The following is a 25,982-nucleotide window of genomic DNA, read 5'->3' as shown; positions in this document are numbered from 1 at the left end:
CGCCGCCGCACCCCGGGGTGGGTGAGGCCGGGCAGTGCTGCGGGCGGCAGGGGCACGGCCGTGGTCCGGGTGATGGGGTGCGTGGCGGTACTGGAGGTGCAGCCCTGTGATTCGGTGACGGCCTGCCCCCCACCCGCCCGGCACCCGCAGCCAGCCCCCGCTCGCTCAGCCCAGGAGCACGCGTGCGGGCTGCGGCTCCCAAACTAGCTAGGGGCTCCCCGCAGCCCCCCGGCCCCGGGGTGGGGCGGCAGAGGGCGGCCCAAGAGCCCGCGGTGAGGAGAACAGAGCGGTGGAGGTGGGGAGGGGGCCGGGTGCTGCCCCACGCAGCGCAAAGCCGTGGCGAGCTGCCGCAGGCGCTCAGTTGGAAGCGAGCAGGGAGCTGTGGGAGGAGAGATCCATGCTGCTGGCGCTGAGGCCTCTGCTCTCTGCGCGGAGCCCTTGGGTACCCTGAAAAACACGGAGCGTGTCAGCACGGGCACCCATGGCCAGCGCCCCCCCAGCTCCTGCTCCGCCGCTCACCTCGAAGGAAGCATCGCTAGACTTGTGCAGGTAATTTAGCGAGGCAGCTCGCTTCATGCTACAAGAAAGCAGAGAAGAGGTGTCGGCTGATGCCCGATCCCACAGCGGCACCCTGGCCCGGCAGGACCCAGGCCCTAGTCCCTACCTGGTGTTCCTGGGCTCAAGGGGCCCGTTGCCCTGCAGCTTCTTGACCAACATCTCGCTGCTCCGCCGGATCACCTCCCGGATTTTCCCCAGGGAGCTGCTGCGCTGAAGGGTACCGCTGCCGTCCTGGAGACGGAGACACAAGCCAGGGGCGAGGGCTGAGCAGCACAGAGGAAGCTCTAGCGTGCTGTGAACCAAGCTGTGCCAGGCCACCGGCACCCCCAGCCCTGTTCCGTCTCCTATGGCTCAGCTGGCAGCTACCAGGAGGTCTGAGCAGGTGCTGACAGGGATCCCCTCGCTTAGGGATACTTTTGGTCAGGCCAGGACTTGCTGCTGGGTCACTTGCCTCAAGGACTCTCTCCCTAGCTGGAGACCAGGCCCAGCTCCTCCTCACTCCCCCAAGTGCCGTTCTCCCTCTCTATCCAGCGCTCATCCTGCTCCAGCTTGCTGCTCTCACAGGTACACTCGTGTCAGGCAACAGCACTCTGCACACCCACGCACACTCAGCCCACCTTGAAAGCCCCTCAAGACTCAAACATTTCTCTTTGTGGTTGCTAAGCAGTGCAGGTAGCTCCACTCCACGGGGACGCGCTCCTCTGTCTGCTGTTGGGGCCCATTACAGGGCACTCAGCCCTTGCAGGCTCCAGCCCATCTGGATTAGCTCCACGTGCTGCCAGCGTGAGGCCACCTTGTGCCACTGTCACCGAGCTCTCCTGCGCAGCCAGCATCCTCCTTAAAGAAGGTTACAACATCACTGCTGATGAGGGGCTGCTTTCGCTCTCATGATCTGTTAACAGCAGTCATCCTTGCTGCCAGTCCTATTGGCCCCAAGGGCTGTCTCTCCTGGCACAAGGAGGCAGAAAAAAAAAATGGAGGTAAGTCACCCACCAAGGCCCTTTGCTCCTTATGAGCAAGTGCAATAGCCCTTCATTCAGTCTCCGTGAGCAGAATGCCCCCCAACCTAGGCCAGCAGCAGCCAGAGCCCCAGGATTGTTTGCGCAGCTCTGTCTTAATGCCCCTCGTGCTCTTCCCCAGGTTTCCAGGAACCGCTGTGGCACGAGGAACGGCTTTTCCAGCACTTCCCTGCCCTGGTTACCCAATGCTGATCCAGTCCTGGACCCCCCAACCAGTTGAACAGGATGTTTCCTACCAGCAAACCTTTCTCCTGATTCTGGTCCCATCTGTTCTTGGAGAAACCAACTGAGCCTCTTTACTTTCCTATTACCACAAAGGGCTTCCAAACTAGGAATCATGTGCTGTTGCTGCAAGGCACCCACGCACCAGGAATGCAGAAAGCACCATCAGCTTTAGCAAGGCAAGCATTCAGCTCCTCCAGCAGGCAGCCCAGTCAGGTTTTGGAAGAGCTGGCCATCAGTATCTGGCACTGCCAAAGAAGGGGATGGGGAAGAAGCAAAACAGCCCTGCCACCGCTAGCCCCAGCACTGTGCTACCAGCTTCCTGGCAGGGTACTGCCATGTCAGGCTGTTCTTTTTGCCAGGGCTCAGTGGCCAGGGGCCGAAAACGGAGCACTGCTGGGACAGGGGGGCAGGACCATTGCCCAGGGCCCAAGCAAGCTCTGTGGTCAGGGCTGATGTATGGAGCCACACTTCCCCAGCTGCAGTGATAAAGGCTGACTGCAGCTCAATGCCAGAACCAAGTTCTGCTGCATACTGGATTAAAAATAGCCTTCTTTCTCTCCCCACTCCCTCTTCTGCAGGTTATTTTTAACCAGAACATGGAAGGGGCTTGGTTTACCGCAGAGCACCCACCTCACTGCACCCACGAGGATGGGAGCACTCAAAGCGCAAGCAGCAGCTCCAGCACTGAGTCACTCTCCCCTGCATGCTCCCACCCTGTCTGCTGCATGGAGGCAAAGGACTCAGGCAGGATTTAAAAGCATGCAAAGCTCAGCACTGGAGAACACAGTGGGATATTTTTCTGGCTAATGAAAACAGTAGTTGAGGAAGAAGCAGCCTCAGATGCTCCATGTCAGCCCTACCCTGTGACTGCAGAGCTACGGTTGGAAGCAACCTCAGTTTGAGTCAGGGAGCTGAGTCCTTCTGCTCCAATGCTCAGCCCAGAAAAGATGCACCCACACCACCCACGCAGCAGCACATGCCCCTGCACACACACAGACACTGAGCACCCACACCCGATCCAGCAGCGTTCTGCCCCCACCACCCCAGGGCTGACCGACGCTGGCCTACAATGCATGGAAAGAAGCACAGGGCAGCGGTTCAGGTCTGTCTGCCTTTAATCAGAGGTACAGTTGTTACAGCACCAGGTCCATGACAGGCAAAGCAGAGGCAGGTGGTGCTGAGGCCTGAATGTGCCCTGCTCTGGGGACTCACCGCGCTCCAACAGCATGGAGCAGCAGTAGGAGAGAGGGGCAGGGAAAGCACAACCCTAGAGCCCTCAGCCCTGGCCTTCAGCCCCCGATCTCCTTTCAGCAAGCACCAGCTCCCAGGAGAGCAGTATGCAAGTGCCCCAAGGCCTCTGCATCACCACAGGAAAGTCAGGCCCAGACAGACACAAGCACATTTATTATTATAGCCTAGCAGATGACTAGCATGAGAGAAACTACCTAGTTAAATAAATAAGGGGGAGGGGGAATCCTGCGCTGGCCTCTGGGCTCTGTCCTGCTGCCTGCAGCCTCCCCAGGCTCAACTCTTACAGGGGGTAGGATGAGGGTGTGCATCTGAGGGCATGAGGCTCAAGGCACTGGTGCTCTGGCCTTAGGAAACATCCCCTTCCCCAGCAGTGAGTGACAGCACTGTGGTGGAGTCCCATCAGAGGGGGTGAGCCACCCCCACAGAAGCCAGGGGCAGCACTACCTCCCTGGCAGTAACAGAGTTACAATCTTGCCCTCTACATTAGGAAGGACAGCGAGTCACAGGACCAAGGGCTACACCTCATAAGCCAGGCCTTGTGCTCAAGAACTCCTCCCTGAGCAACTGGGCCCCTTCTTTGCTGGAAAGCCTTCACCTCCTGCAGAAATCCCCCTTCCGTCAGCTCACCTCCCACTCATGCTCAGAACACCCCAAGCCCCAGCTCTTCCTTTCCTCACACCCTTCTCTGCACCTCCTTTTTCTCTCACCTGCTCTGCTTCAAACCAGCCTGTTCTCCATCTCAGCTACTTCTGACTGCTTGCAAAACAGTTCTGCTCTCCTCCCACTCTTCTTCCCTCTGCCTCCAAGGAATAGGGGATAGCTTCACCCTCACCTCTTCTTCTCTCAGGGGACACACCCAGGGTCTCTGGAGCAACAGGTAGCCCACAGGGCCACCAAGCAAGAAACCCAGATACAGTATCAGGTCAGGAGTTTGCAACCAAAGACATTTGCCCTAGGATGTCCCTGTTCCATGCACAGCCCTTGGCTGTCACCCCCAATCCTAGCTCTGATGTACAGTAGCTATGGGCCACCCTCCATCCCCATGCCCTGCAGAGATCCACGTGCTGGCCTTAAGTTGCACAGCTCAGCAGGGAGGAGGAAAGCAAGGTGGAGGCTGTCCTATGCTGCAGGCAGAGCCCAACTGACAGGTGGCCAGTGCAGGTTTGCTACACTAACATCAGCTATGCCTACAGGGAAAGAAGAAACTGGGCACACAACAGTCCTGCCAAGGCCAGGCCGCTGTGTCCCAAAACAGCCCTCCCATCTTCACACCTCCATCCTGACCTCTGCAGAGATGGAGGGAACAAGCTATGAGGGTTCAAGATGTCTAATGATGGTGGAGTCAGTACGCCTGAAGTGAAGACAATCCCCTGCAGGCTTGGTCCCTGGGGCTGTGCAAGGGTAAGCTGGGAGGTGAGGGCACACAAGGGGATGGTGGCCCACCACCCTGACCAGGGGGAGCAGGCAGCTCCACGTGGATTCCTCCTGCTCTTGCTGGCCACGGGACTGGAACGAGGCCCCAGGCACTCCTCTGCAGGTGCTGTGGTGCCCTCACGCGCCGGGAGGGTTGGGGGACTGGCGTGGAGTTCTCGCCGAGGAAGGAGGGATGGTGTAGAGGAAAAAGTTGGAAGATACAACACAAACATCCAGGTGATTGATTGCGGTGGAGGGGAAAGTGGGAGTCTCGGGAGGCATTTAAGCCTAGTGCACAGAGAGGAGAAAGACACAGTTTACAAGCCCATCAGGTTGCAGGTAGTCCAGGGACTGGTGGGTCAGGTCCCAGGCTGCATGCAGTGACCATGGGCCACATTTGGATGGGGAGGGAGGCTGGCGAGGCTAAATCAGCAAGCTCATATCTTTACCTGGGCAGCAAGTAGCTGGGCCAGGCCCTGAGGTGCTCCCAGAGCTGCCCTGGGCAGCAGGGCACAGTCACTGGTGTTCTTGGGACACCCAGAGCTCTGCCTGCAGCATCTGACAGCTAAAGGGATGGCAACAGAGATGGGCCTGGGGCAGCGCACCCAAGGTCTCCACAGCGGTGCAAGGAACAACTGGCTGTGACAGACAGGAGAAGAAGCAGCTCCAGCCTTCTCCAGGCTGGGGGGGAGCTGCAGCACAGTGCAGGGGGCTAGCTAGAGGGACTTGGCTAGGTGCACAACCAACTGGGAAGAGCACCAAACACCACATGACAGCAGCCATGCCCCAAGGGCACTGGGCTAGCCCCCTCCTTACAGCTGACTGTGGGCAGCCCTGACAAGCCCCTTGGGAAAGGATCACAGGAGCAGGGGCTATCCCCATCAGCTGGGTCAGGCTGCAGGGAAGGGTGACTTGTCTGCCTGCCTTAGGCTGATAGCTCATGGGCCAGCAGGAAGGCCTGTGCTGCACTGCAGAAAGCAATCAGCGAATGCCAACCACAGCCAAGAGGTGACGCAGAGAGTCACCAACCAGGTCAGTGACTGGGTGATCCTAATCTAGTGATGCAGCCCTCCTCCCTCCACACCTGTCTAGCCCCTCTACTAACAGGGAACGTGAGGGCCAGGGCTAAGGCCCTCTTTGCCCTTGAAGAGGGATTAGTTGAGACAGAGGACAGTCTTGCATTTGGAGGAGCTGCCGGGCCCCTTCAAAGCTCAGCTCCCCAGGCCCCCTCCAGCCACCTCTGGGGTACAATCCACAATCAAGAGAGCCAGGCTTCAGGTTTGGATGTTGAGGGGCTGTCATGGCAACAGGGAAGAGGAAAGAAGAAGGGGAACAGCTCATGCGGGTGAGGATGGCCACGTGGGGAAGGGTTAGTGACAGCAGATGTGAGGGGGAGTAGAGGATTCATGCTCAGTGCATTGCTTATGCCAGGCTGCAACCAGCCCTAGGTGCCAGTTATCCTACACTCTCAGCCAGAGTCTGCAGGAGGAATGGTAAGCATTAGCAGCTCCAGCAGCCCTCAAGCCAAGCACCCACGAGCACCATGCTCACTTGTTGCCTCTTTTCCATCCTCCTCCTTGCAGAAACCACCTGTCCCAGACCTGGACCGCTACCTTCCTCTAAACTCAGTGCTAGTGACCGCAGTGCCCTTCAGTCTCAGAGCAAGCTCAGTAGGCTCGGGTCACCCTGCATGAGCCTCAATTAACAGCAGCCTCTTTTGCCACCGCCGGTCAGCCCAGCCAGGCATCCCAAGAAAACCTGCCTCTTCCAACCTCTGCTTGGCCAGAGCCCACAGGAGGGGCATGAGACCACAAGAGGACAGTAAAGGTGTTGGCTGCGGACTATTTCCCTACATTGCAGGCACAATCACAGCCCCACCAAACACACGCACGCACACACCTCCTCAGACCCAGCATCACCTGTGACGCACTGCAGGACAGAAGGGCAAGTTGCTCACAGAGGCTGTGTGGGCCTGAGATGGGGCTGACACTCAGCCGTGGCCTCAAGAGGAGAGCAGCAGGGAGAGATGTTAATAAGGTCGCCAAGGCTAAGATTAAGGGCAGGCCAGGACCAGCTCATGCTGTGCACTGCCAGGACCTGGAAGCCCCCTGAAAGTGGGAACTGTCAGTTTGGGGGGTCTCCGGCCTGTACACGAGATGCCAGGTCCAGACACACACCTTTGTGGGCTGGCTGGCTCATGCCAAGAAAGAGGAGAAGGAAGTGTGCAGGGAACAAATGGAGGCAGACAAGGATGCCACGACAGGCCACGCGGGGAGAGCCCTGAGCCAGGCTGTCCCTTCCCTCCAGCAGCCAGCTGAGGCCATTCTTGATGGTGTCTTGTACTTACCCCACTCCATTCCACGCCCATACTCACTTCCTCGCTACCGTCTGTGGCATTCTCATACTTGACGCTTCCACCCAGGCTCCGACGTCTCTCTGTGCCATCGCCCTCCTTCAGGATCTCCACCACCTTCGTCTGGTTGATTGGGTCAATACCCTGCAAGTAGAAAGGAATAAGGAAGCACCAGACTTTGCTCTTTGGTGCTACTGATCTGCCTGGTCCTTCTCCCTCTCTTGGTCATTGTCCCATCACAGCCAGAGCTCTCCCAAACAAGAAGAACAGAACCAAATACCATCCTGAATTCAGTAGTCCTTGTTCAGGGAATGCCTTACAAGCCATAAGCCACCCCAAGTGACAAGAGCTTGCTGCCACAAAGCTGACAGTTTTTTTCCCCCCCCTTTGTGTTTTGACATGTGAGGGTTTCTGCTGTCCTCCACTCCTCACGCTGGGTACTTACACTAGAGATTTCCTACTGCAGGATCCATATTTCCGGGACAAATTAGTAAGAAGAACACAGCCCACCAAGTGGGGACTCCTCTCAGCTGACAAAGCTCCGTAGCCTGCCCTAACATAGCTGTAAGATTTCTGCACATGCAGATACGCCCCAACAGATGCTCCACTTATCTATGCATACACCAGTGCAACCCCACATAGGCAAACACGTGTATCCCTGCACGAATGCAACCCCCAACCACTGAGCTGTTCCAGAGTTGTAGGAATACAAGCCACAGCAAGGAGGCTGCAAGGCACAGCGCAGTCCCTCACCGCACACGTGGTGATGTCACAGCATCCCCCCACCCACCAGGGAAGGTCCCTCTGCAGTTACCTGCCGCCGAGAGCGAACCGCACACTCCTCCAAGGTCTCAGCCGCCTCGAGCTTGCCCTGGCGCCGGTACAGTGCACCCAGGTTCCTCAGAGTGGTGTTCACAGTTGGGCTATGGGAACAAGCGGCAGGTGAGCGGGAGCCTGGGGGCCACCTCATCCACTGCCTAGAGCTGCCCACGAACCTCTTACCTGCTAACCTTGCAGGCCTTGTACCAGCCACCGTACTCAGCATAGGGAGCACTGTCTCTGTGCTTGCTCTGTTGGGTGAGAAGACAGCTGTTAGCCCCGTGCCTAGTGCCATTCCCCGGCCTGTGCTCTCACACTGGGCACCAGGGTCAGGCCCAAGGCTGTACCCTCACACCAGCCCAGCCTCTGGAAACACAACATGCAAATGCTGCAGCGAAGTCCCAGCAGGTTCCTGGAGAGAAAGGCTGAAGCCCTATTTGCTGCAAATTATTTCAGACACAAGAAAACATGATCTCCTTCTCCCAGCAAAGAGCATGTTCCCATCTCCTTGCCCCTTCTGTGGTACCAAAGGCAGCAAGGACAACAAAGCTCAAAAGCAGTGGTTGCAAGTAAATGGTACTCCAAACACAAGTATGCAAAGGGATACCAAAACCCACCAATCCCATAGCTCCTACACCCTAAAGCTCGTCCTTCCCCTGCCAGAACAGCAGCTCCACAGCTGTGTGTTCCCTCTGGCAAGAGTCCCAGCCTGGAAGGAACTGCCCTTGCAGGACCACTTTCCTTACTCAGCCCCACAGCACTTCTCAGATCTTTATCCCACATGCAGGTGCCTTCCAAGCCATTGGCACACTTGGGTTTCTTCGCATCAGAGCCTGGGTGAGCCCAAGGGTAGGAGCACTCAAGACTCAAAACCAAGGTGACTAAAACCAAGGGGAAGGCTGCTGAATGCCTGTCAGGGGAGAAAGAGCCTAGACTCAAGGGCTGAGGTCACCAACATCTGGCTAGGAAGACCATGTCAGATGTGCTATGCCATTGGGCATAGCCTAGAGATAGCCATCTCAGGGGCAGGAAGAAAAACTCAGTTCTTGCTCAGGCTGCAAAATGAATTACATTTCCAGCTGCAGATCTGTCCCACAAGGCTGGGCTTCCAGGCCTGCTCTACAGCCCTGGGAGAGAAGGGGACACAGACAGTATAGTTTCAGTGGGCCTGGTTTGGACAGCAGGTTTAGAAAATGAATATTTCCTGAAGGCATCCTGTTCTCTCACCCCTGCTGCAAAGCTTGTGTTAACTACAGCACAGCCCCTTACTGCAACAGTCTGCTCATGATCTTGCACTTCTCTAAAGACACCATCAGAAAGAAGTGTCTCAACTCCAGAGTGAGAAGGGGAGCCTGGGCCCTACTCCATCTGATTTCTCTTGCACCGCGGTGCCACAGCCAGTATATTTTTTTGTAGCAGTAGCCATTCACTCTACTGCTTCGTCCTCCTGGCAAAAAACAGACTGAACTCTGCTGCATTTATCAGCTGCAACAGAGAGCAGAGCTCAGGAAACAGGAGCAACAGCTTCCCTGTCTCAGCTAAATCCAAAGCAAGAACAACCCCTTTCTGCCCTCATTCAGAGGCCAGCTAAGACACTGAACAGCTAGAAACCTGTTTGGAGCTCTTTTCCATAAGGTTTGGACCTGCTTGCTAAGCAAGGTGAAAACAGTAGTCTCTTCTCAACCCAATTCCTCCCCAGGCAGCTTCAAGATATGCTCTGGGTACTCGCAGCTCTTTGGAACAAGGCACCAAAACCCTGCCACACAACTCTGCCATCCACCATCTCCCATCATCTGTTTGCCTTACAGGTTTCACTAAAGCAAAGAGTGAGCACGCAGTCATGGCTGAGGCACTGAATAACTCCCCCCTGCAAGAAAAACATCAGGTCCTCTGATGGGCCTCCATTCCTCAGCACCCCAAGGAACCACACTTCCCCCATTCCACAGACCACTACTGTCCTTGCTCAGTGGCCATGGCAGCTCTTCGGACTGCAGAAAGGAGTCTGCTTGTGATACAGGAGGATCAAAACACTAGGACTTCCTTCCCCTACTGGGGCTCTTGCTGCTGTCAACAGGCTGCACCCCAAGCTCAGACTCACCTTGCTCAGCTCCTCTCTCTCCTCTGCATGCATCCAGATTGGCTTGTGTTCATCTGCGTGGGGAAGAATGAAAGACAGCTCCACTCACCACTTTATCTTTGTTACTCTGCCACTTCCACTACTGCTCGGCCTTCCGCACAGCCCAGCACCCTGTCTCCAAAGCCAGCAGCTCATCACAGGGCTTCCAGTCACTGGCTAGAGCCCTGAGAAAGGCAACTGACACTCAAGGGCAGAGCATAGGAAAGAGGGAACAAGTTTTCCTTCTACCCATGCTAGAACTACAGGAGAAACTTCAGCTCATGCCTAAGAAGTACTACGCTCTTCTCCCCCTTTAAGCCACAACTGCTTGCCAACCTAGAAGACCAAAAGCTAGAGCTCACTAAGACTCCTTCTGAAAGAAGTAGAACAGCATAACACACTAGAATGGCAATGTCTCAAGGACTGCCCAAGGGCCTTGCAAGGTATCCCATCCCTCTATCACAGGGGTGGGGGAAGAGCAAACTGTTCACCCTTGCCCCAATAGCTTTTGTACAAACCATCAACAGAGCCAAACTCCTTCACGTGAGCACGGGTAAGGATATCCTTGTACAGCACCTCCGCATCTTTGTATTTGCCTTGCTTCAAGTAACAGGAGGCCTGCAACCGAGAAAACAGCTCCAATCCCACTGGGCAACACAAATTAACCTTCCCCACTTCTCCCATCTATCTCCCTGTTTCTGCCAGACACCAGGTAGTGTGTCTACTACTACACTACCCCCTGGCACCACCACCCACCCCCACATGGCCTCTTCCCAGGGTCTCACCAGGTTGTTCTTGGTCTTGGCTACATTGGGGTCATCAGGACCCAGGCAGCTCTCGTAGATCTCCAGGGCCCTGCAGTAGTAGTACTCCACCTCCTCATACTTGCCCTGGTTCTGGCACAGCAGGGCCAGGTTGTTCAGTTGCTTGGCCACATCAGGATGGTCTTTGCCTAGGACCTGGATAAACAGAAGTCACAAAAAGACAATATTTAAATTGTAGCAAACATCTGGGAGATATTCAAACAGCTCCAGCCCAACCCAGAGGGCATGCTTTTGTCAGACAGGAGCTAAGGACTACAAAGGTTAAGTGGAGAAATTCTAGCTCCCACCTCCTGTCAAGCCTTTCTAAACACTGCAAACACTGGAGAGATAAGAGAGGCAGTAGCACAATCAGCAGCTCGAGAGAATAGGTGGGTCCTGGATCTTTCAGGTACAGTAAGGTAGGGAGAGAAAACTATAAGGTCGAGCTGGAAGGAAGGAAGGAGAGCAGGAGACCAGTACCTTCTCACGGATCTCCAGGGCTCGCTTACAAAGTGGCTCTGCTTCTTTGTACTTCCCTCTCTTCCCATAGAGCACAGCCAGATTGTTCAAAGTCGCAGCCACCTGCATAGACATAAGCTTCTCTGTGAAACAAAGAAGAATTCAGTGGGACCAACCAAGGGGAGATGGCTCTCCTGGGAAGCAAGCAGCAGTAACAACTGTCCCATTTCTTTCACCCCTGCAGTACAGGTGCTCCTGGAGAAGAAGAGGTCCAGAGGCAGAAAGCTATCTTGCCTACATAGCAGGACCCAGGAGATGCCATTTCCTGATTGGCCATACTAAACAAGACAGCAGAAAACACAACATAGCAACACAATGCCCCATAATACCATGTAAACAGCACCCCACCCACCACAGGGCACACTGCTATCTTTGGCAGTCCAGCACCAAGGGGCCAGGCTGCAGACAAGTCTCAAGGGAAAGGGACACCGTTCCAGTCCCAGTGGCATGCACAGGTCAAAAGAAGTGATGGAGAGATAAAAGAAGAGATGGGAGATACTCACCGCTGGGTGGTCTTTACCCAGGGTCTTCTCACGGATGGAGAGAGCATCATTCAAGAGGTGTGCTGCCTCCTTGTATTTATTCTGATCCCTGCAATGCAAAGCCAACTGGTTACTTGGGGCTTGGACACCACAGCCTGTGGCAAGCAGAACCATGAACAACACCCCTCCCTCTGCAAAGATCAGCCTCCAGCAGCCCTTTCCTTTCTCTCTTCCTCAGCTTAGTTTTATCAGGGAGTTTGGTGGTCCAAATACCTCATCTGTGCCAAAGCCTTTTTTGAAAGGCAGATCACTGGAAGCTGAGAGCTCCTTGTCACCAGACTATGTTGACCCGGTAAACCGATGAGGAAGACAGCTCTCCTGGCCCAGTCCTGCCCTCCCCACCATCCTCACCTGTACACTAGTGCCAGGATGTTGAGCATGGTGGCCACATCAGGGTGATCATGGCCTGATGTCTTCTCCAGGTCCTCCAGTGCCTGCTTGCAGAGCGGCACAGCCACCTCATAGCGTCCTTGTGAGGCGTACTGGATGACAAGGTTGTGGAGGGTGCGCAAGCGTGCAGGAATCTCATAGCCTCCTTGCTGGGCAGCTGCCACTGCACTGCTATGCTGGTGGGGCACTGCAGGCACAGAATACACCAGGGCACAGTTGGCACAGCAGGTTTGAACAGACACAGGCAGTAACTAAGCATGAGCAAGCACTCACATCCAGGACCGTGTTCCTCCTCCTCATTTGGAAACAGATCATCCAGAGAGTCCTTGGTGGAGTCACCTTCCTTCTCCTCCTGAAAGAACAGGAATTACAATGCTGTTCATTCTCAGCAAAGACAACAGGAGCTTGGGCTGAGTCAGCTGCCAACCTCTTCTCCCTGCTGCAGCCCACCAACACCCTCAACTTCCTTGTCATCCCTGCCACCACCTTCCTCCCACCCAACAAAACCAAGTTTCCCCCATCATATCTTGGCCCCCTGTTCCATGTTCTGCCAGAGACCCTGCCCCAGGCAGGCTTCCTCTCGTTACAAGCACTGCTGTGCATTGTAGCTGGGAAGGGGTACACCCAGAACAAGGCAATCCTGCCGGTCCAACCCCCACCAAAAAGGGCTGCTGCTTGACAGGACAAGGGCATACCGAAGGCGAGACATCCTCATCGTACTTCTTCAGCTGGTTCATGAACTCAAGGTGTTTCTTCTCCTCCTCCAGCTGAGCCACAGTTTGCTCACTGCGCTGCAGCTTCTGCTGGGTGTTGGCAAGCTCGTCACGCAGCCACTGGTTCTCCTGGCACAGTCTCCGTACCTGAGCACGCAACTTCTGCTTCTCTGACTCCACAGCGTTCAGATGGTTGGACAGCGCCATCATCACCTTGTCAAGAGTTCCAGCCATAGTCAGTAATGATGATAACCTTTTTATCTCCCTCACACGTGCTTGGGGACCACCCCTAGCCCAGTGCTACCCCTGCAGCTTATGGGTAACAGCCACATGCCTGCCTCCCCCTGTCAGTCCCAGGTACCACACAGGATGGCGCTTGCCACTCTCACCTGAGCTTCTCCAAGCCCCAGTTCAATCATCTCCACCGACTTGCGGAGCAGGTTGGATTTCTCATGCACAAGGTTGGCTTCTTCATCCTTCTTCAGACACTTGATGGTCTCCAGTAAGCTGTGCAGGATGGAGTTGTGTTCATTCTTGAGAGCCTCCAGCCCCTGCATCACCAGCTTGGTGTTGGAAATTATCTCCTCTTGGCTCAGTTTGTCCAGTTTCTCCTCCCTTGGGTACACCATGGTGGACATAGTCCTGGTCCTGCAGCCCTACAGAGAGAGAGCACCAAAACTTGAAACAACACTGAGGTCCTTAAAGAGCTACAACCAGACACAAGCATCACAGCCTCCTTCAGGAAGGAAACTGGCTACCCACATTAAGCCCTTACACTTTGCCTTCCCTGGGAAGAATCCTCCCTTCAGCAGCAAGCATCTCCCCTTCCATGGCACCAAGCACTGGCAGCCAGTGCAGGTGGCACACGCAGACGGGAGACAAAAAGGCTAGAATCACAGCTGACCTCCAACACCTCCACACTCAAAGCAGCAAGGAAAGCTGATTTAGTTTCCACTTAGGAGCAGAAATTTGTAGTTGGCAGCTGGGATTGCAAATGTGTGCACCTCCTACCCACAAACCACTGATGCAAGAAGGCTGTCAGGGCTCAACACCTCTGACTGTGGAAGGAATAGAATGCAGAGAGATGCCAGCTCAAGGCTTTCTGCCTCCTCAATGGCAAATCTCCTGGAAGAGCATCACTCAGGCAGGGAGGCACCAGTAGCTTTACCAAGCCAACAAGAATTCCCTGACAAGAAGCACACGCCCTGAAAATCTCAGGTCAGGCCCCTGAAGCAGTAAGGGATGTAACACCACTGGCATTAACTGAATTCCATCTCTGTGGGAAAGCTTACATGCAGGGATTGCTAGACTTCCAGCACTGTAACCCTTGTGTGGGTGTCAGCTTGAAACAGTAATGGCTCTTCCAGCCTTCTTCACACTGCAGCCAGCAGCTCAAGGACACCTCAGGATGGCACAACTTTCAACTCCTTCCCTCTCCCATTCTTCCCAGATGGGAAACAGAAAAGTACCAAGCTACCGCCCTTGCACAAGGGCATCAAGTGTCTTTGTCCTCCCGCACAATTTGAGCTCTTTGTTCATCAGCAGCTGAGTGCCTAGATTTATGGAGTGAACAGAAATGCTGCCCTTGGCAGAGCAAGATGGAGAGCAGCTACTAGTGTCTCTGCCCTGAGCAATAGAGGGGTCCAGTCTCTTCCTCACCACTCCTCCAGAAGTTCCTCAAGCCATATTATAGGCTGAACTCTCCTCGCAGCTCCTCTCTAGCTCCTATTCCACTGAGGCACATCCCAGCAGAAGTACAAACTCTCAACACCCAGCAGAGACCTTACCAGACCTTGGCAGTGCAGAAACACTACGGTTCTTGAAGATCGTTCTTACCTTAAGCAAGAGCTGAGTACCTCCCCACCCAACCCCACAGTCACAACACTGACTTGATGTTTGTTTCATTATGCAGCATCAGCACCAGCCCTGTGCTTGTATCTCACTGTATCCTTCCCCTCTGAGAGCCTGCCACACTCCGCATGCAGTTACCCTGTGCATTCTGCACCTTATACCAAGGAGTCTCATCTGGAACACACATTTCCCAGTCTGCTTTTGAGAAGACTAAATGGTAAGAATGGCATGAAGTATCTCCCTAAGATACAGGGCACAGACTGTCACCAATAAGTCTGTTGAGAACTGACCACCACCTAAATCCTGATTTCCAAATTGCTCAGCTGCCCATTCCTGGATAATCCCATCTAGTCCAAAATTCACCCAGTTATGTTCCTCCCTGCTTTTTCATAAGACATCTGGTGGAGTGACTGAGTGATTCATCTGTCCCTGTGTACTGGATCAGCCATGAAATGCTGACAGTTTCCAAGGAAGCACTGCTGCATCCCTTCAGCGAGGGTCTGAGCCCTTGCCACCATCTTTATGGAGTACAATACATCAGCACTGGGGAGAGGAACGTGTTATGGACCAGGACAGAAAGTCACCAGAGCTTGCACCCTGCAAGGTAACAGTAAGACCCAGATCCATAGGAAATCAGCCTCATTAATTCCGCTGTGCACAGAACTACTCATCAGGTGAGAAACTGCTGAGCTGTGCGCTAAAACACCAGAGTCTCTATTCCATGAACATCCTGTTTCTTCAGCCCTTCCAGAAGGAAAAGGTTAGCGCATTCCACAGGCCCCAGGACCAACATACTTACCCTACCCCAGCACTACAGATCCTGAAGGCACACCACTGTCAGTTCCTCTTCTGTCACTGACTGTGTGAGCGCCTCTGCAGACCCTGACTTTCTCCTTGAAGCTGACATCCCAGAAGCACAGCTCTGCTAGGTACAACACACTTAGCACTCAGCTCCAGCCTCCTCTTCCAGGGTGGAGAGCGGATGGCCTGGGAGGTGCAAGGCCTGAGAACTGCACAGGGGCTGCGTGCTACCAAATACCAACAAGAAAGAGAGAGCTGCAAGGAAGTCACTTAAATACTGCTGCCTTTTGTGCAGGAAAGCAAACCCGCAAACACTGGTGGAAGATGACTTATTATCCCTCTGAAACGTGGATTCTTCCCCACAGAGCCTTATTGCTCACTCCCCAGAGGGCTGGTGGGTCCACACACTATGCATAGCCCTCAGAGAGGAAACACACTCTATGGCAACCGACGCCAAGGTCGGGCAGGCTGAGGCTGCTGTATAAGCACTCTTCTTACTCCCACACATTCAGTAAAGAGCATGCAGTGTCCTTTATCCAGGATGAAAACGCACTCAGAGGCTCCTGCAGAGAGGAACGGATACACTAGCATTTGCCTTTGGAAGGAGGAGTTCCAGACTGGACTAGGAAGAAATCAAGCTTTTCCAGCAAGTTCCTGGGGGAGCTGGAGAACGCAGCTCCTGGTTCCTCCTGCTGCGTTCCCCACAGCTCAGGGGGTGCTGCGGCTCAGGTCTCCACCAGCACGTTTCCGCTCTACTTGGCATGTCTTGCCTGCTTAAGGGGAGCTGCTAGGACTGGCGTCCCCTCCCTGCCACTGCTCCTGTTTGGAGGGGTGCCACAGGAAGGCAGGGAAGGAACATGCGTGTGCTGAGCTTCGTGGCAGTCGCAGCAACCAGCTGGGAATCCACCAGCTGTCACATCCTCCTAGGCACAAACCTTCTTCCTGAGTGCGAGTGCAACACCGGGGAAGCACTAAGCATCAGCAGTTTCACCAGCCCACCGCCTCCAAAAAGCTCTCCCACATGCGAGAGCTTAAAGAGGAAAGAGCTGGAAACTTCCCTGCTTGTATCTCAAACCCACAGCAGCTGCCACAGAGACAAGGATGCCAGACTAAATGGGTCCCAGTGAATCTGAAAGATTACATCATGATGCCTAATGCCAGGAGACTACAGAGAGCGACAAAATTGGGACCAGGGAAGTCACGGGTCAAGTACAATAGAAATAGACTTCAGGTGGCCATTACCTCTGCGCATGCCTCGACAAATTCATTTCACCTCGCTGACTCTCTGCATGTTCCTAGGCCAAGTATATGTAAGAGGCAGGGTGCTGTCACAGCTTGCACAAGCAATGCTGTCAGGACAATGACTGCAGCTTCCTTCAAGCTGCAGATGGCCTGCCAGGGCTTTCTGTAGAGAAGCGAGCGCAGATTTTAGCAGCAAACTCTTCTGAAAGAGAGAGTGATCTACAAATATGGTAATTGCAGGAAAATGACTGGGTTCTGGGAAACAGCTTCCTGTGGAAAAGAATAAGACTGATTCATTGCAAGAACAAGTGAACAAGTTTGGGAGATAAATACCCATAGTAGCACTTTGGAAATTGGAACAGATGACTGAAGTCTTATTTTCACAATAATTACCCCAGTCTTGTGCTGTGGGATGTGCTGTTCCTATCTAACGCAGCAGGTAGGGCTGACCTGCTTGACAGGTGCACAGAAGGTTCTGTTTTGGTTTTTTTTCCTCTTTTGGAGGTCTGCCAGCTCGTTGCTGTTAAACAACAAACAAAGAGCTTTTAGGATTGGGTGATGTCCATGCAGCTACAAGAGATTCTCCACTCCTAAGGGATACCACATGAAAACCTAGACCTAATACCTTGGACACCAAAAAAAAAAAAAAAAGCAGTCAGAAAGCAAATGGAGTGCCAAGGCTTAACTATCACAGAGGTGGTGTCACAAGCTTACCCCTTATTTTGATACCATGGTGTCAGAAAACAAACAGACTATAAGAGATGATGACCAGCTGCACAGAGCCGCTGAGGCTTCCCCTGCACAGCCAGGGCATGCTGACGCTGCCAGGAAACTTGCACACTTCCACAGCACTGCCAGGAGAGCCACTGTGCTCAGGGTCAGCACCCCAGGGTCCCCGCAGCAGGGCCCTGCAAAAGGGACAAGCTGCTGCCGAGCTGCACGTACAGCAATCAGCACTTCCAGGGCTGCTCCACTACAGAGAACACAAGGAACACCGCGCCCAAGGACTTCACAACTACAAGCAGCTGCACGCACACGTGTTAAGGCTTTAGGAACAAAGACGAAGGAAGGATGTTTTGCAAGTGGAGAGACAGATGGGTCCACAATCAGCTTCAGGGCAGCTTTAAGAGCTCCTACAAGCTGCGAATAACAGCCAGAAATTAGAGGACAAATAGCCAGAAATTAGGCAACAAATGCTGAAGTCTCATGCCTGCTGAGGTTCACGCCACACATAGAGGAGGAACTGTGCTCTGTGATGCTTGTCACCAGTGCCAGCAACACCTGGCACATCTCTTGCTCCCTCAGAGCCACTAAGAACCCACAAACAGGAGATCAGTCAGGGGTTAGCACCCTGGGAGCAACAGCCCAGCACACGTCTGAGCTGCAATCCCAGAGCCAAGAGCTGCTACTCCAGCTCTGATACGCATGAGGCTCTGCCATCCTTCACCTCTGGCTTACAAGTTTCTCCACCCCAACTCCTAAAAGGGGGCACCTAAGAGCCCCACCTTCTGTCCCAAGCTGTCCCTCAATCCCAGCCAGGACAATTCCTGCACTGCAGCCTCAGAAGTTAAACTGACGCACAGATACACTGAACAGAATGCTGTGTTGCAATTTCCTCCCTGATTAAAGAGTCTGTGATGGGTGTTGTACTATTTGAAAGGGATGTTTTGATGTCACTGGTCCATCCCCCCACTCTGATTAGTAATCAGAAGGCTGTATGCAGTCAAGAATTGTTTATCTCCCAAGATGGAGAGCCTACACTCTCTTCAGACCCCTAGCGTACAGCTTGACCATCCAGGGAAGAAAAAAATAAGTCAATTCTAATCTGAATTCCCATCTGATAAACTCCTCATTGCATTTCCCTTTGCTAAGCTCCACTCCAGGACAAAGGGACCAGACACCTAGGCACTAGACACTGACCCTGGGCCCAAGGGAAGGGAACGTAGCACACGCATCCTTTCATGAGGACAGGGCTTCTCCGTCACACAGACAGAGGGGCAACGCAATCCTCATCCAAAAGCAGAGCTGGGAATGGAGAAAGAGCTCTCACCCCTATACTCTCTCACAGCCCAAACACGAGACCCTCTTCAGCATCCACGCACCCCCTTGCAGGGTTTTAAAGCCAGTCTCCAAGCACAAAAATGCTTCATCCAACCAGTTTCCCCAGGCTTTACAGTCATCTGTAACTCAGCACAAGTTGACTGTGCTGCTGGAAAGGGCCCAGCCCTCCCTACGCCCTGGACAGGGATCGGGGCCAGAACTGCTTCTTTCAGCAGCAGCTGACACATGCCAGCTCCAGCCGGGTGTGAAGCACCAGGAGTTCTTCTAGATGCCAGAAGGCCTCCGTTGGGAAAGTCTGTACTAACCAGCAGGCTGCAAGAGCCCCATGGGCATTTAACTAGGACTTGGGAAGTAGACTTGCAGCTCCTGTGGAAAGGCTCTCCCACAAAACAGAATGGAGATTCCCTCCATCCTCTTTCCCCTCAGCACTAAACATTCCTCTCTGCCTCAGAAGCTTCAGCTGCCCACCTCTGACCTCTAACAGAAAATGCACTGTAGCATAACCCTCCTGAAACCTGTGGCAAGGTGGTGGTAAGCTGCCTTTCCAGGCACTTGGCCACAGTGATCCAAGCTCAGAAAGGACCTGGAAGCTTCTCTTCTCCTCTTGTTTTACTGTGCACACCTGAAAACAGCAAGTCAAAAGCTACTGAGGTTTGTTATGGTTGACCAGGGCAAGTAATTTTGCATTACCAAAGCAGGTATGCCAAAACCATATCTGCTCTGAGGGAGATGGAGAAGCTGGTCTGGTTGGCTTTGTTTCACATCAGTCATTCCTTTCAGTCAGGAAGGGCTTACTGCTTCTGCTCTTCACCAATCACAGAGTACTGTCACTACAGGCAACAAAGATACAATAAAAAAAATAAACAGACCCATACAGTAGCAGAAAGCCAGCCTGTGCCTTCCAGCAAATCACGCTGGTTATTATCCCAGCTGGCCTGGAAAACTCACACATTTCAGTGGGCCACTAGAACCAGAGGAATGGTAGCCTTTATCACCTCCACCAGAGAAATTGTGCTAGCATCTCCAGACCAGCTGCTAAGACTTTGTTTTTAAACTCTTGCTCATGTCTGCAGCAGCTCACCAAATCCACTCCGCATCTGCTGCACCAGAGACTACAGTGGAACACCATTAAAACCTGTTTCCGGGCTAGCGGAGATGAGAGCTAAGCAGCTGGAACAAAGCCAGGACACGCATCTCTCCCTAGCTTCAAAATCTGATTGGGAGTCTTGCCGTACAGAATACAGAGCGAGAGCCATTACCTTGTCCTGACAGCATGAAGTGGTATTAAAGCAGGCAGAATAATTCCCAGGAGTCGATGCCTCCACAGGCATCTGTCTAAAATCAGAGGGCTATGTGCTGGATGTGCCTCAGGAACACAGGGACAGCCCAGCAGGCAGCCAGGAGCTGCTGTGTACCCTGACAGGCACCACAGCACCCACACCCTCTCCACTGCATACCTGGGACAGCTGCAGAGACCAGCTGACCATAGGCTATTTCCAGAAACAAATGGGTCTCAAACCATAACAAGGCAGCCAAAACCACAGAATCAAAGCTTTACCTGCATAAGCAAGGAGCCTGCTTACCTCTGGCTCCTCAGACCAGTTGGAGCTATGTGGCTCTTCCCTAGCAAATCAAACCTTTATCCAGCAACTCTGCCAAGGTCAAAGTCTTCAAACACATCCCTCATGCCCCCTGAGACCCATTTAAGTCTTTGGTGTTAACGCTGTTGTTCCTACCTGGGCATTCCTCTGAAACAGCTGAGGAGAACGTGTGCTTCCTTCTCCTTCTGCCAACTGCAGCAAAGCTCAGCCATGTTTATTTACTCTGCGTCTGGGCGGGCTGGATCTTTGACCCAAAGCTCACTGAACACCACCCTTCTCCTCACAGAGTGGTTTTTTCCACCTCTCCACGCAGGAGAAGGAGGCACAGGCTACAGAGCCCAAGGACACTAGGAGACTAGAGCAGCTGAGGCAAAGCTGCAGGAGAGCACCAGATGCCAGGCAGGGTACAGGGGAAGCCGCTGCTGCCTCTCATCATTGTGCGAATCAATCCCGGCTGCCTGAGCAGAGAACTCTGCCGCAACACCATCCCCCAGCCCTCTCCAGACGCCTCCTAGCTACATCTTTTCCTTCCCAGAGGTTTACCAGGAACTGCCCCCCCTCTGCCCAGGGTGCAGTTCTATTTGGGGATGGCTTTGTATGCCCTTCATTCGCAGGGGGAAGGTTTGGGCGGAAACAAGGCTCTGAAAGTTTGCGAGCCGTTGCTGTATGCTAGGGAGCTGCCTCCGTCATCATTTCTCCGGCTTTGTCTGGTAGCAGGAGGCACGCCCGCTGCATATCCTTGGGACAAGCAAACCAGGGAAATCCCTTCATCTCTCTCCAGTACTACCACAGAGCAATTCTGCGCCTACCTGCCTAACTGCAAGCTTCCCAGGAGAAAAGTTTCCGTCAGCTCTCTCCGAAATCGCAGCTCAAAGCGGTCCTTTGTTACAGGACGGCTGGGCACCCTGCCCTTCTCAGTCACCAGATGGGAATCTTCCACCCGCCCCGTACCGCACAGGAGCAGTACCTGGATGCCTGCAGCGGCTTGTCCAGTGCTGGCACTCCCGGATGCCCCAGAGCTGTGGAGAAGCACAGGAAGCAGCGATGCGCAGCTCCAACGATGAGTGCCGCGCTGCCCTCCGTTCTAGCAGAAACGCAGGCACCAGGCGCTCAGCAGCCAACCACACTGCGGCAGGGGGAGGGGAGGAGATGCAGACAGGCTCCAGAGGCATTATGTTGGGCACTCTGCTGGGAGCTCAGAAAGCATCACAGACACCAAGCCCCGGGCTCCCATCTCTAGGGATCCATGGGAGCTGAGCCACCCAACTGCTCCTGAGTGCTGACCAGGGTACAAGAGACTAAATTTTGCACCTCCTCCCCCCCCAGTACTCCTAGCTACACTTGCAGCTGGAGCTTCTGCATCCCTGCCTGGCATTGCTCTCACCTGTCTCACTGCTACTACTCCCATCCCAGCCTCTAAAGTCAGGTTGGTGAAGCTGCAGGGAACTCCCTGACTGTGCTATTTCTGTGCCCGCAGAAGAGGGTGGACGCAGGACAAGATCACCAGGAGCCCGCCTGTGTCAGCACTGCGCAGTGCGGGGCCAGGCGCTGCCGGGAAGCGTTCATTCTCCAGATGCTTGACACAGAGATGACAAATGCCACAGCACGCAGCACAGCCGTGGGCTTTTGCCGTGGGAGCGCACAGCCTCCACACGTTCCTGGAGCCACTGGGGCCCGCTGCCCGAGCTCCAGCAGGATCACATCTCACAGGCTGCCAGAGCCACGCTAACAGCCGGCCTCTCACCTCCCTCATTGCAAAGGCAGCCCGTCCTTCTCCTTTCCCCGGCTCCAGAGGGCAAGCCACGCAGCACGCACAGTTGCACAAACAACACAGCAGGGCCACAGACACGTATTATTTAACCTCCGCTAAAAGCCATTCCCGGCGATGAGGGCACGGCCTAATTATAGAGCGGCGGGCCCGGCTACAGGCCTCCCGCGGGACCGGCCGGGGCGAGGGCACAGCTCAGCGATAAAGTCCACACGCCCGCGGCCGGCCTCACCTCCGTCACACCCACCCACTACCCTGGGCCCGGCCCGCAGCTCCCGCACCGCCGCCCTCGGCTCGCCCCGGGGCTCCCAGCCCAGCCCAGCCGCCAGCCCCCGGCCGGAGAGCCTCGCATCGAGCCCGCCCCGGGCCGGGCCTCAACTTCGCCCCCACGAACAGCGGCAAGGCACCGAGCCCGGCACCGCTCCCCAGCCCGCAGTGCTGCCCCGCGACCTACCTGCTCGGCGCAGGGCGGCGCGGGCCGGTGCTGCGCTGCGGGTGCGGAGCGGGGGCGGAGCCCGAGCGCAGAGCCGCCCCGCCGCTCTCCTCCCCCCCGGGCAGCACAGCCCCTTTAAGCACAACATGGCCGCCGCCGGGCGCCTCGGCCGCGCCCCCCGCCGCATGCGCAGTGCGGGGCGCGCAAGATGGCGGCGGCGGCGCTGTGCCGGGCCTTCGGGGCGCTCGCGGTCTCGGCTCCTCGCGCGGCCGCCGCCCGGACCCTGGTGTCACCGCCGCCGCCCTTTCCTCCCGGCGGGGTCCTGGCGGCCGTCTGCCGCGGGCTGTGCGGCTCCACGCCGCGCTGCACCACGGACCCCATGTGGAAGTGCCGCGTCAAGTACACGGTGCGGCCCGTAGGCATGAAGAAGACGGGCGGCCGCGATCACACAGGTGGGCGGACGAGACCCGGGGGCGGGCGGGCGGGACGGCCGAGGGGGCACGGCTGGAGCCGCTCTCCCGGCCCGCAGGGCGCATCCGAGTGCGAGGCATCGGCGGGGGACACAAGCGGCGGTACCGCATGATCGACTTCCAGCGGCTGCGCTACAACGACGGCACCGAGAAGGTCATCGCCGTCCGATACGACCCTTGCAGGCGAGTGCTGGGCCGGCATGCACCATGACCCATAGGGAGCGGCTGAGGGAACCGGGGGTGTTCGGTCTGGAGAAGAGGAGGCTCAGGGGAGACCTCATCGCTCTCTGCAATGACCTGAAAGGAGGCTGTGTGAGGTGGGGTCGGCCTCTGCTCCCAGGGAACAGCGATAGGATGAGAGGGGATGGCCTCACGTTGTGCCAGGGGAGGCTCAGGTTGGGTGTTAGGAACAATTCCTTCTCTGAAAGAGCAGTAAGGCACTGGCACAGGCTGCCCAGGGAGTGGTGGGGTCACCATCCCTGGAGGTGTTCAGAGCCGTGGAGATGTGGCACTGAGGGACATGGTCAGTGGTGTGGGCTGGGGTTGGACTTACTTGGTGATCTTAGTGGTCTTTTCCAGAATGAATGATTCTGTGGTTACGGGTTGACAGATGGACTTTGTGACCTTAGTGTTTTTTTCCAACTTTAATGAGGGTATGATTCCACGCGCAGGTCAGCTGACATTGCCCTGGTAGCTGGTGGCAGTCAGAAGCGCTGGATCATCGCCACAGAGAACATGCAGCCTGGGGATCTGATCAAGAACTCATCCCACATCGGAAGGATGGCAGGTGCGTCCCCAGCCCTGTGCCAGCCCGGCCTGCAGCTTGTTGGTTGCCTCGCTCTGGCTCATGGCTTTGCCTTGCAGTGTTGGCCAACGAAGGGGACGCCTACCCACTGGGGGCCCTGCCCGTGGGCACGCTGATCTGCAACTTGGAGAGCCACCCCGGGAAGGGAGCGCAGTACATCCGGGCTGCTGGTGTGTCACAGAGGGGATTGCTGTCTTCTCCCTGCATTCGGGTGCAAGACAGCCCTCCGGAGGGGTGGAACAGTGCTTCCTGATGATGCCCTTCCTCAGAAAGAGGTAGCAGTGGTTTTAGGGCTTTGTCCCACTGCTCAGCACAGCTGCTACCTCTCACCCACTGCAGGGACCTGCGGAGTGCTGCTGAGGAAGGTGAATGGGACGGCCATCGTGCAGCTGCCCTCCAAGAGACACATGCAGGTGGGGGAGCTGTGCCGTCCCCATCCTGACCACCCAGGTGCCAGCGGGGAGGCTCACAGCTCTTCTCCATCCACCAGGTGCTGGAGACCTGCGTGGCCACAGTGGGCCGCGTGTCCAACGTCGACCACAACAAGCGGGTGATCGGAAAGGCCGGCCGCAACCGCTGGCTAGGCAAGCGTCCGCACACGGGCTTATGGCATCGCAAGGGCGGCTGGGCTGGCCGCAAGATCAAACCACTGCCACCCATGAAGAGCTACGTCAACTTGCCCCGCGTCACGGCACAGCAGTGAGGCCAGGGCCAATAAAGCATTCTGCACACCAGCACTGTTGTGTTACTACTGCCTTTCCTGAGTAGGAGAGATAGGTGCTGGGCAACAGGCTGCTGTAGCTGGATCCTGGGGCAGGCAGGAGCATTGGTGTGGTCAGGGCTCCACAAAATCAGGCAGTCAGACGCTCTCCTGCCTGGATACTTAGAATCATAGAATCTTTTGAGTTGGAAGGGACCCTTAAAGGCCACCTAGCCCAACTCCTCTGCAATCTGCAGCTCAATCAGGTGCTCAGAGCCTGACCTGATTAAATATCTCCGAGGATGGAACTTCCACCACAACTCTGGGCAACCTGTGCCAGTACCTCACCACCTCTATAAAAAAGCTTTTTCCTTGTATCTGGTCTAAATCTCTTTTAGTTTGAAACCATTTCCCCTTGTCCTATCACACAGACCCTGCTAAAGAGTCTGTCCCCTTCTTTCTTATTCCTCCCTTCAGATACTGACAGGCTGCTCTCAGGTCTCCTGGAGCCTTCCCTTCCCCAGGCTGCACAGCCCAGCTCTCCCAGCCTGTCCTTGCAGGGAGGTGTTCCATCCCTGGGATCATTTTTGTGGCCCTCCTCTGAACATGCTCCAACAGGTCCACATCTTTCCTGTACTGAGTACTCCACATCTGAGTGAGCAGAGGGACAGATCCCCTCCCTCACCTTGCTGGCCACGCTGCTTTGGATGTGGCCCAGGATACGGTTGGCTCTCTGGGCTGTGAGGGCACAGTGCTGGCTCGTCCAGCTGCCATCCACCAGCACCCCCAGGTCTTTTTCAGCAGGGCTGTGCTCCATCCTTACATCCCCAGCTTGTACTGGTAGCAGGGGTTGCCATGACCCAGGGGCAGACCTTGTACTTGGCTTTGTTGAACCTCATGAGGTTCTCCTGGACCCACTGCTCAGCCTGTCTGGGTCTCTGTGATGGCATCCCGTCCCTCGGGTGTGTCAACTGCAAACTGCTGAGGGTGCTCTCGATCCCACTGTCTAATTGTCACTGATGTTAAAGAGCACCGTTCCCAGTACTGACCCCTGAGGGACTCCACTTGACGCTGATCTCCATCTGGGCATTGAGCCACTGACCACCACTCTCTGGGTATGATTTTGCAAGCAGTTCCTTGTCCATCAAACAGTCCACCCATCAAATCCATATCTTTCCAATTTGGAGAGAAGAATATTGTGGGGGTCCATGTTAATGGCCTTACTGAAGTCCAGCCGGATGACATCAGTGGCTCTTCCCCTGCCCACTGACTCAGTTATGCCACCACAGAAGGCCTCTAGGTCGGTCACGCAGGACCTGCCCTTGGCGAATCCTTTCTGCAGGACGGTTTGGCTGGAAGGTGCTGCGAGGCACCCCGCTCCCGCTGCCAGGCCCGTCCAGCAGCCCCGCCTCCCAGCAGGCCGCCACAGAACACGACCGATGCGGGCAGCCGAACCCACGGGGCGCCGCCGAGGACTCTCGGCCCCGCTCGGCTCCCGTCGGCACCGCCCGCCGCGCACGCCCCCGCCC

General features: G+C 55.4%; 3 protein-coding genes across 9 annotated transcripts in view; 2 read left to right on the top strand and 1 right to left on the bottom strand.

Moving 5' to 3' along the window:
• On the bottom strand, positions 9-22,637 carry KLC4 (kinesin light chain 4). 7 transcript variants are annotated; one of them, XM_021390505.1, is made up of 16 exons: positions 21,245-22,467; positions 13,111-13,377; positions 12,704-12,934; positions 12,282-12,360; positions 11,970-12,195; positions 11,580-11,667; positions 11,038-11,139; positions 10,540-10,713; positions 10,273-10,372; positions 9,737-9,789; positions 7,822-7,889; positions 7,634-7,742; positions 6,841-6,963; positions 665-789; positions 520-577; positions 9-447 (listed from the first exon to the last, which is right to left on the bottom strand). In XM_021390505.1, the coding sequence occupies exons 2-16, from the start codon at positions 13,357-13,359 to the stop codon at positions 358-360; spliced, it is 1,875 nt and encodes a 624-aa protein (XP_021246180.1). In that variant the 5' UTR covers positions 13,360-13,377; positions 21,245-22,467; the 3' UTR covers positions 9-357. The 7 variants fall into 7 exon arrangements, with proteins under 7 accessions (XP_021246180.1, XP_021246179.1, XP_021246176.1 ...); XM_021390504.1 differs by having other exon boundaries at positions 6,814-6,963; positions 21,245-22,466; XM_021390501.1 differs by lacking the exons at positions 9-447; positions 520-577; positions 665-789 and adding an exon at positions 22,500-22,606 and having other exon boundaries at positions 2,900-6,963; positions 21,245-21,403.
• MRPL2 (mitochondrial ribosomal protein L2) lies at positions 22,654-24,487 on the top strand. The gene is made up of 6 exons (XM_021390508.1): positions 22,654-22,930; positions 23,008-23,131; positions 23,620-23,735; positions 23,813-23,923; positions 24,093-24,166; positions 24,244-24,487. Exons 1-6 carry the CDS (start codon positions 22,687-22,689, stop codon positions 24,454-24,456), a joined length of 882 nt encoding a protein of 293 aa, XP_021246183.1. The 5' UTR covers positions 22,654-22,686; the 3' UTR covers positions 24,457-24,487.
• Positions 25,662-25,982, top strand: part of CUL7 (cullin 7) — a 10,695-nt gene continuing 10,374 nt past the window's right edge. The window contains exon 1 of the mRNA XM_021390210.1: positions 25,662-25,799. Coding sequence (XP_021245885.1) covers positions 25,662-25,799 — 138 coding nt within the window. The remainder of the gene's footprint in view (positions 25,800-25,982) is intronic.

This window comes from Numida meleagris, chromosome 3, assembly GCF_002078875.1.
Source record: "Numida meleagris isolate 19003 breed g44 Domestic line chromosome 3, NumMel1.0, whole genome shotgun sequence".
NCBI classification, from domain to species: domain Eukaryota; kingdom Metazoa; phylum Chordata; class Aves; order Galliformes; family Numididae; genus Numida; species Numida meleagris.
This window is presented reverse-complemented; position numbering and strand designations above follow the sequence as displayed.

Excerpts from the sequence above, each read along its gene's own strand:
- MRPL2 (XM_021390508.1), top strand. The coding sequence starts at position 22,687 with ATGGCGGCGGCGGCGCTGTGCCGGGCCTTCGGGGCGCTCGCGGTCTCG. Across the intron at positions 23,736-23,812 it reads CCACATCGGAAGGATGGCAG|TGTTGGCCAACGAAGGGGAC; the intron begins GTGCGTCCCCAG and ends TTTGCCTTGCAG. Across the intron at positions 24,167-24,243 it reads CCTCCAAGAGACACATGCAG|GTGCTGGAGACCTGCGTGGC; the intron begins GTGGGGGAGCTG and ends TCCATCCACCAG.
- KLC4 (XM_021390503.1), bottom strand. The coding sequence starts at position 13,359 with ATGTCCACCATGGTGTACCCAAGGGAGGAGAAACTGGACAAACTGAGC. Across the intron at positions 12,935-13,110 it reads TGGGGCTTGGAGAAGCTCAG|GTGATGATGGCGCTGTCCAA; the intron begins GTGAGAGTGGCA and ends ACTCTTGACAAG. Across the intron at positions 11,140-11,579 it reads TGGGTAAAGACCACCCAGCG|GTGGCTGCGACTTTGAACAA; the intron begins GTGAGTATCTCC and ends ATGTCTATGCAG.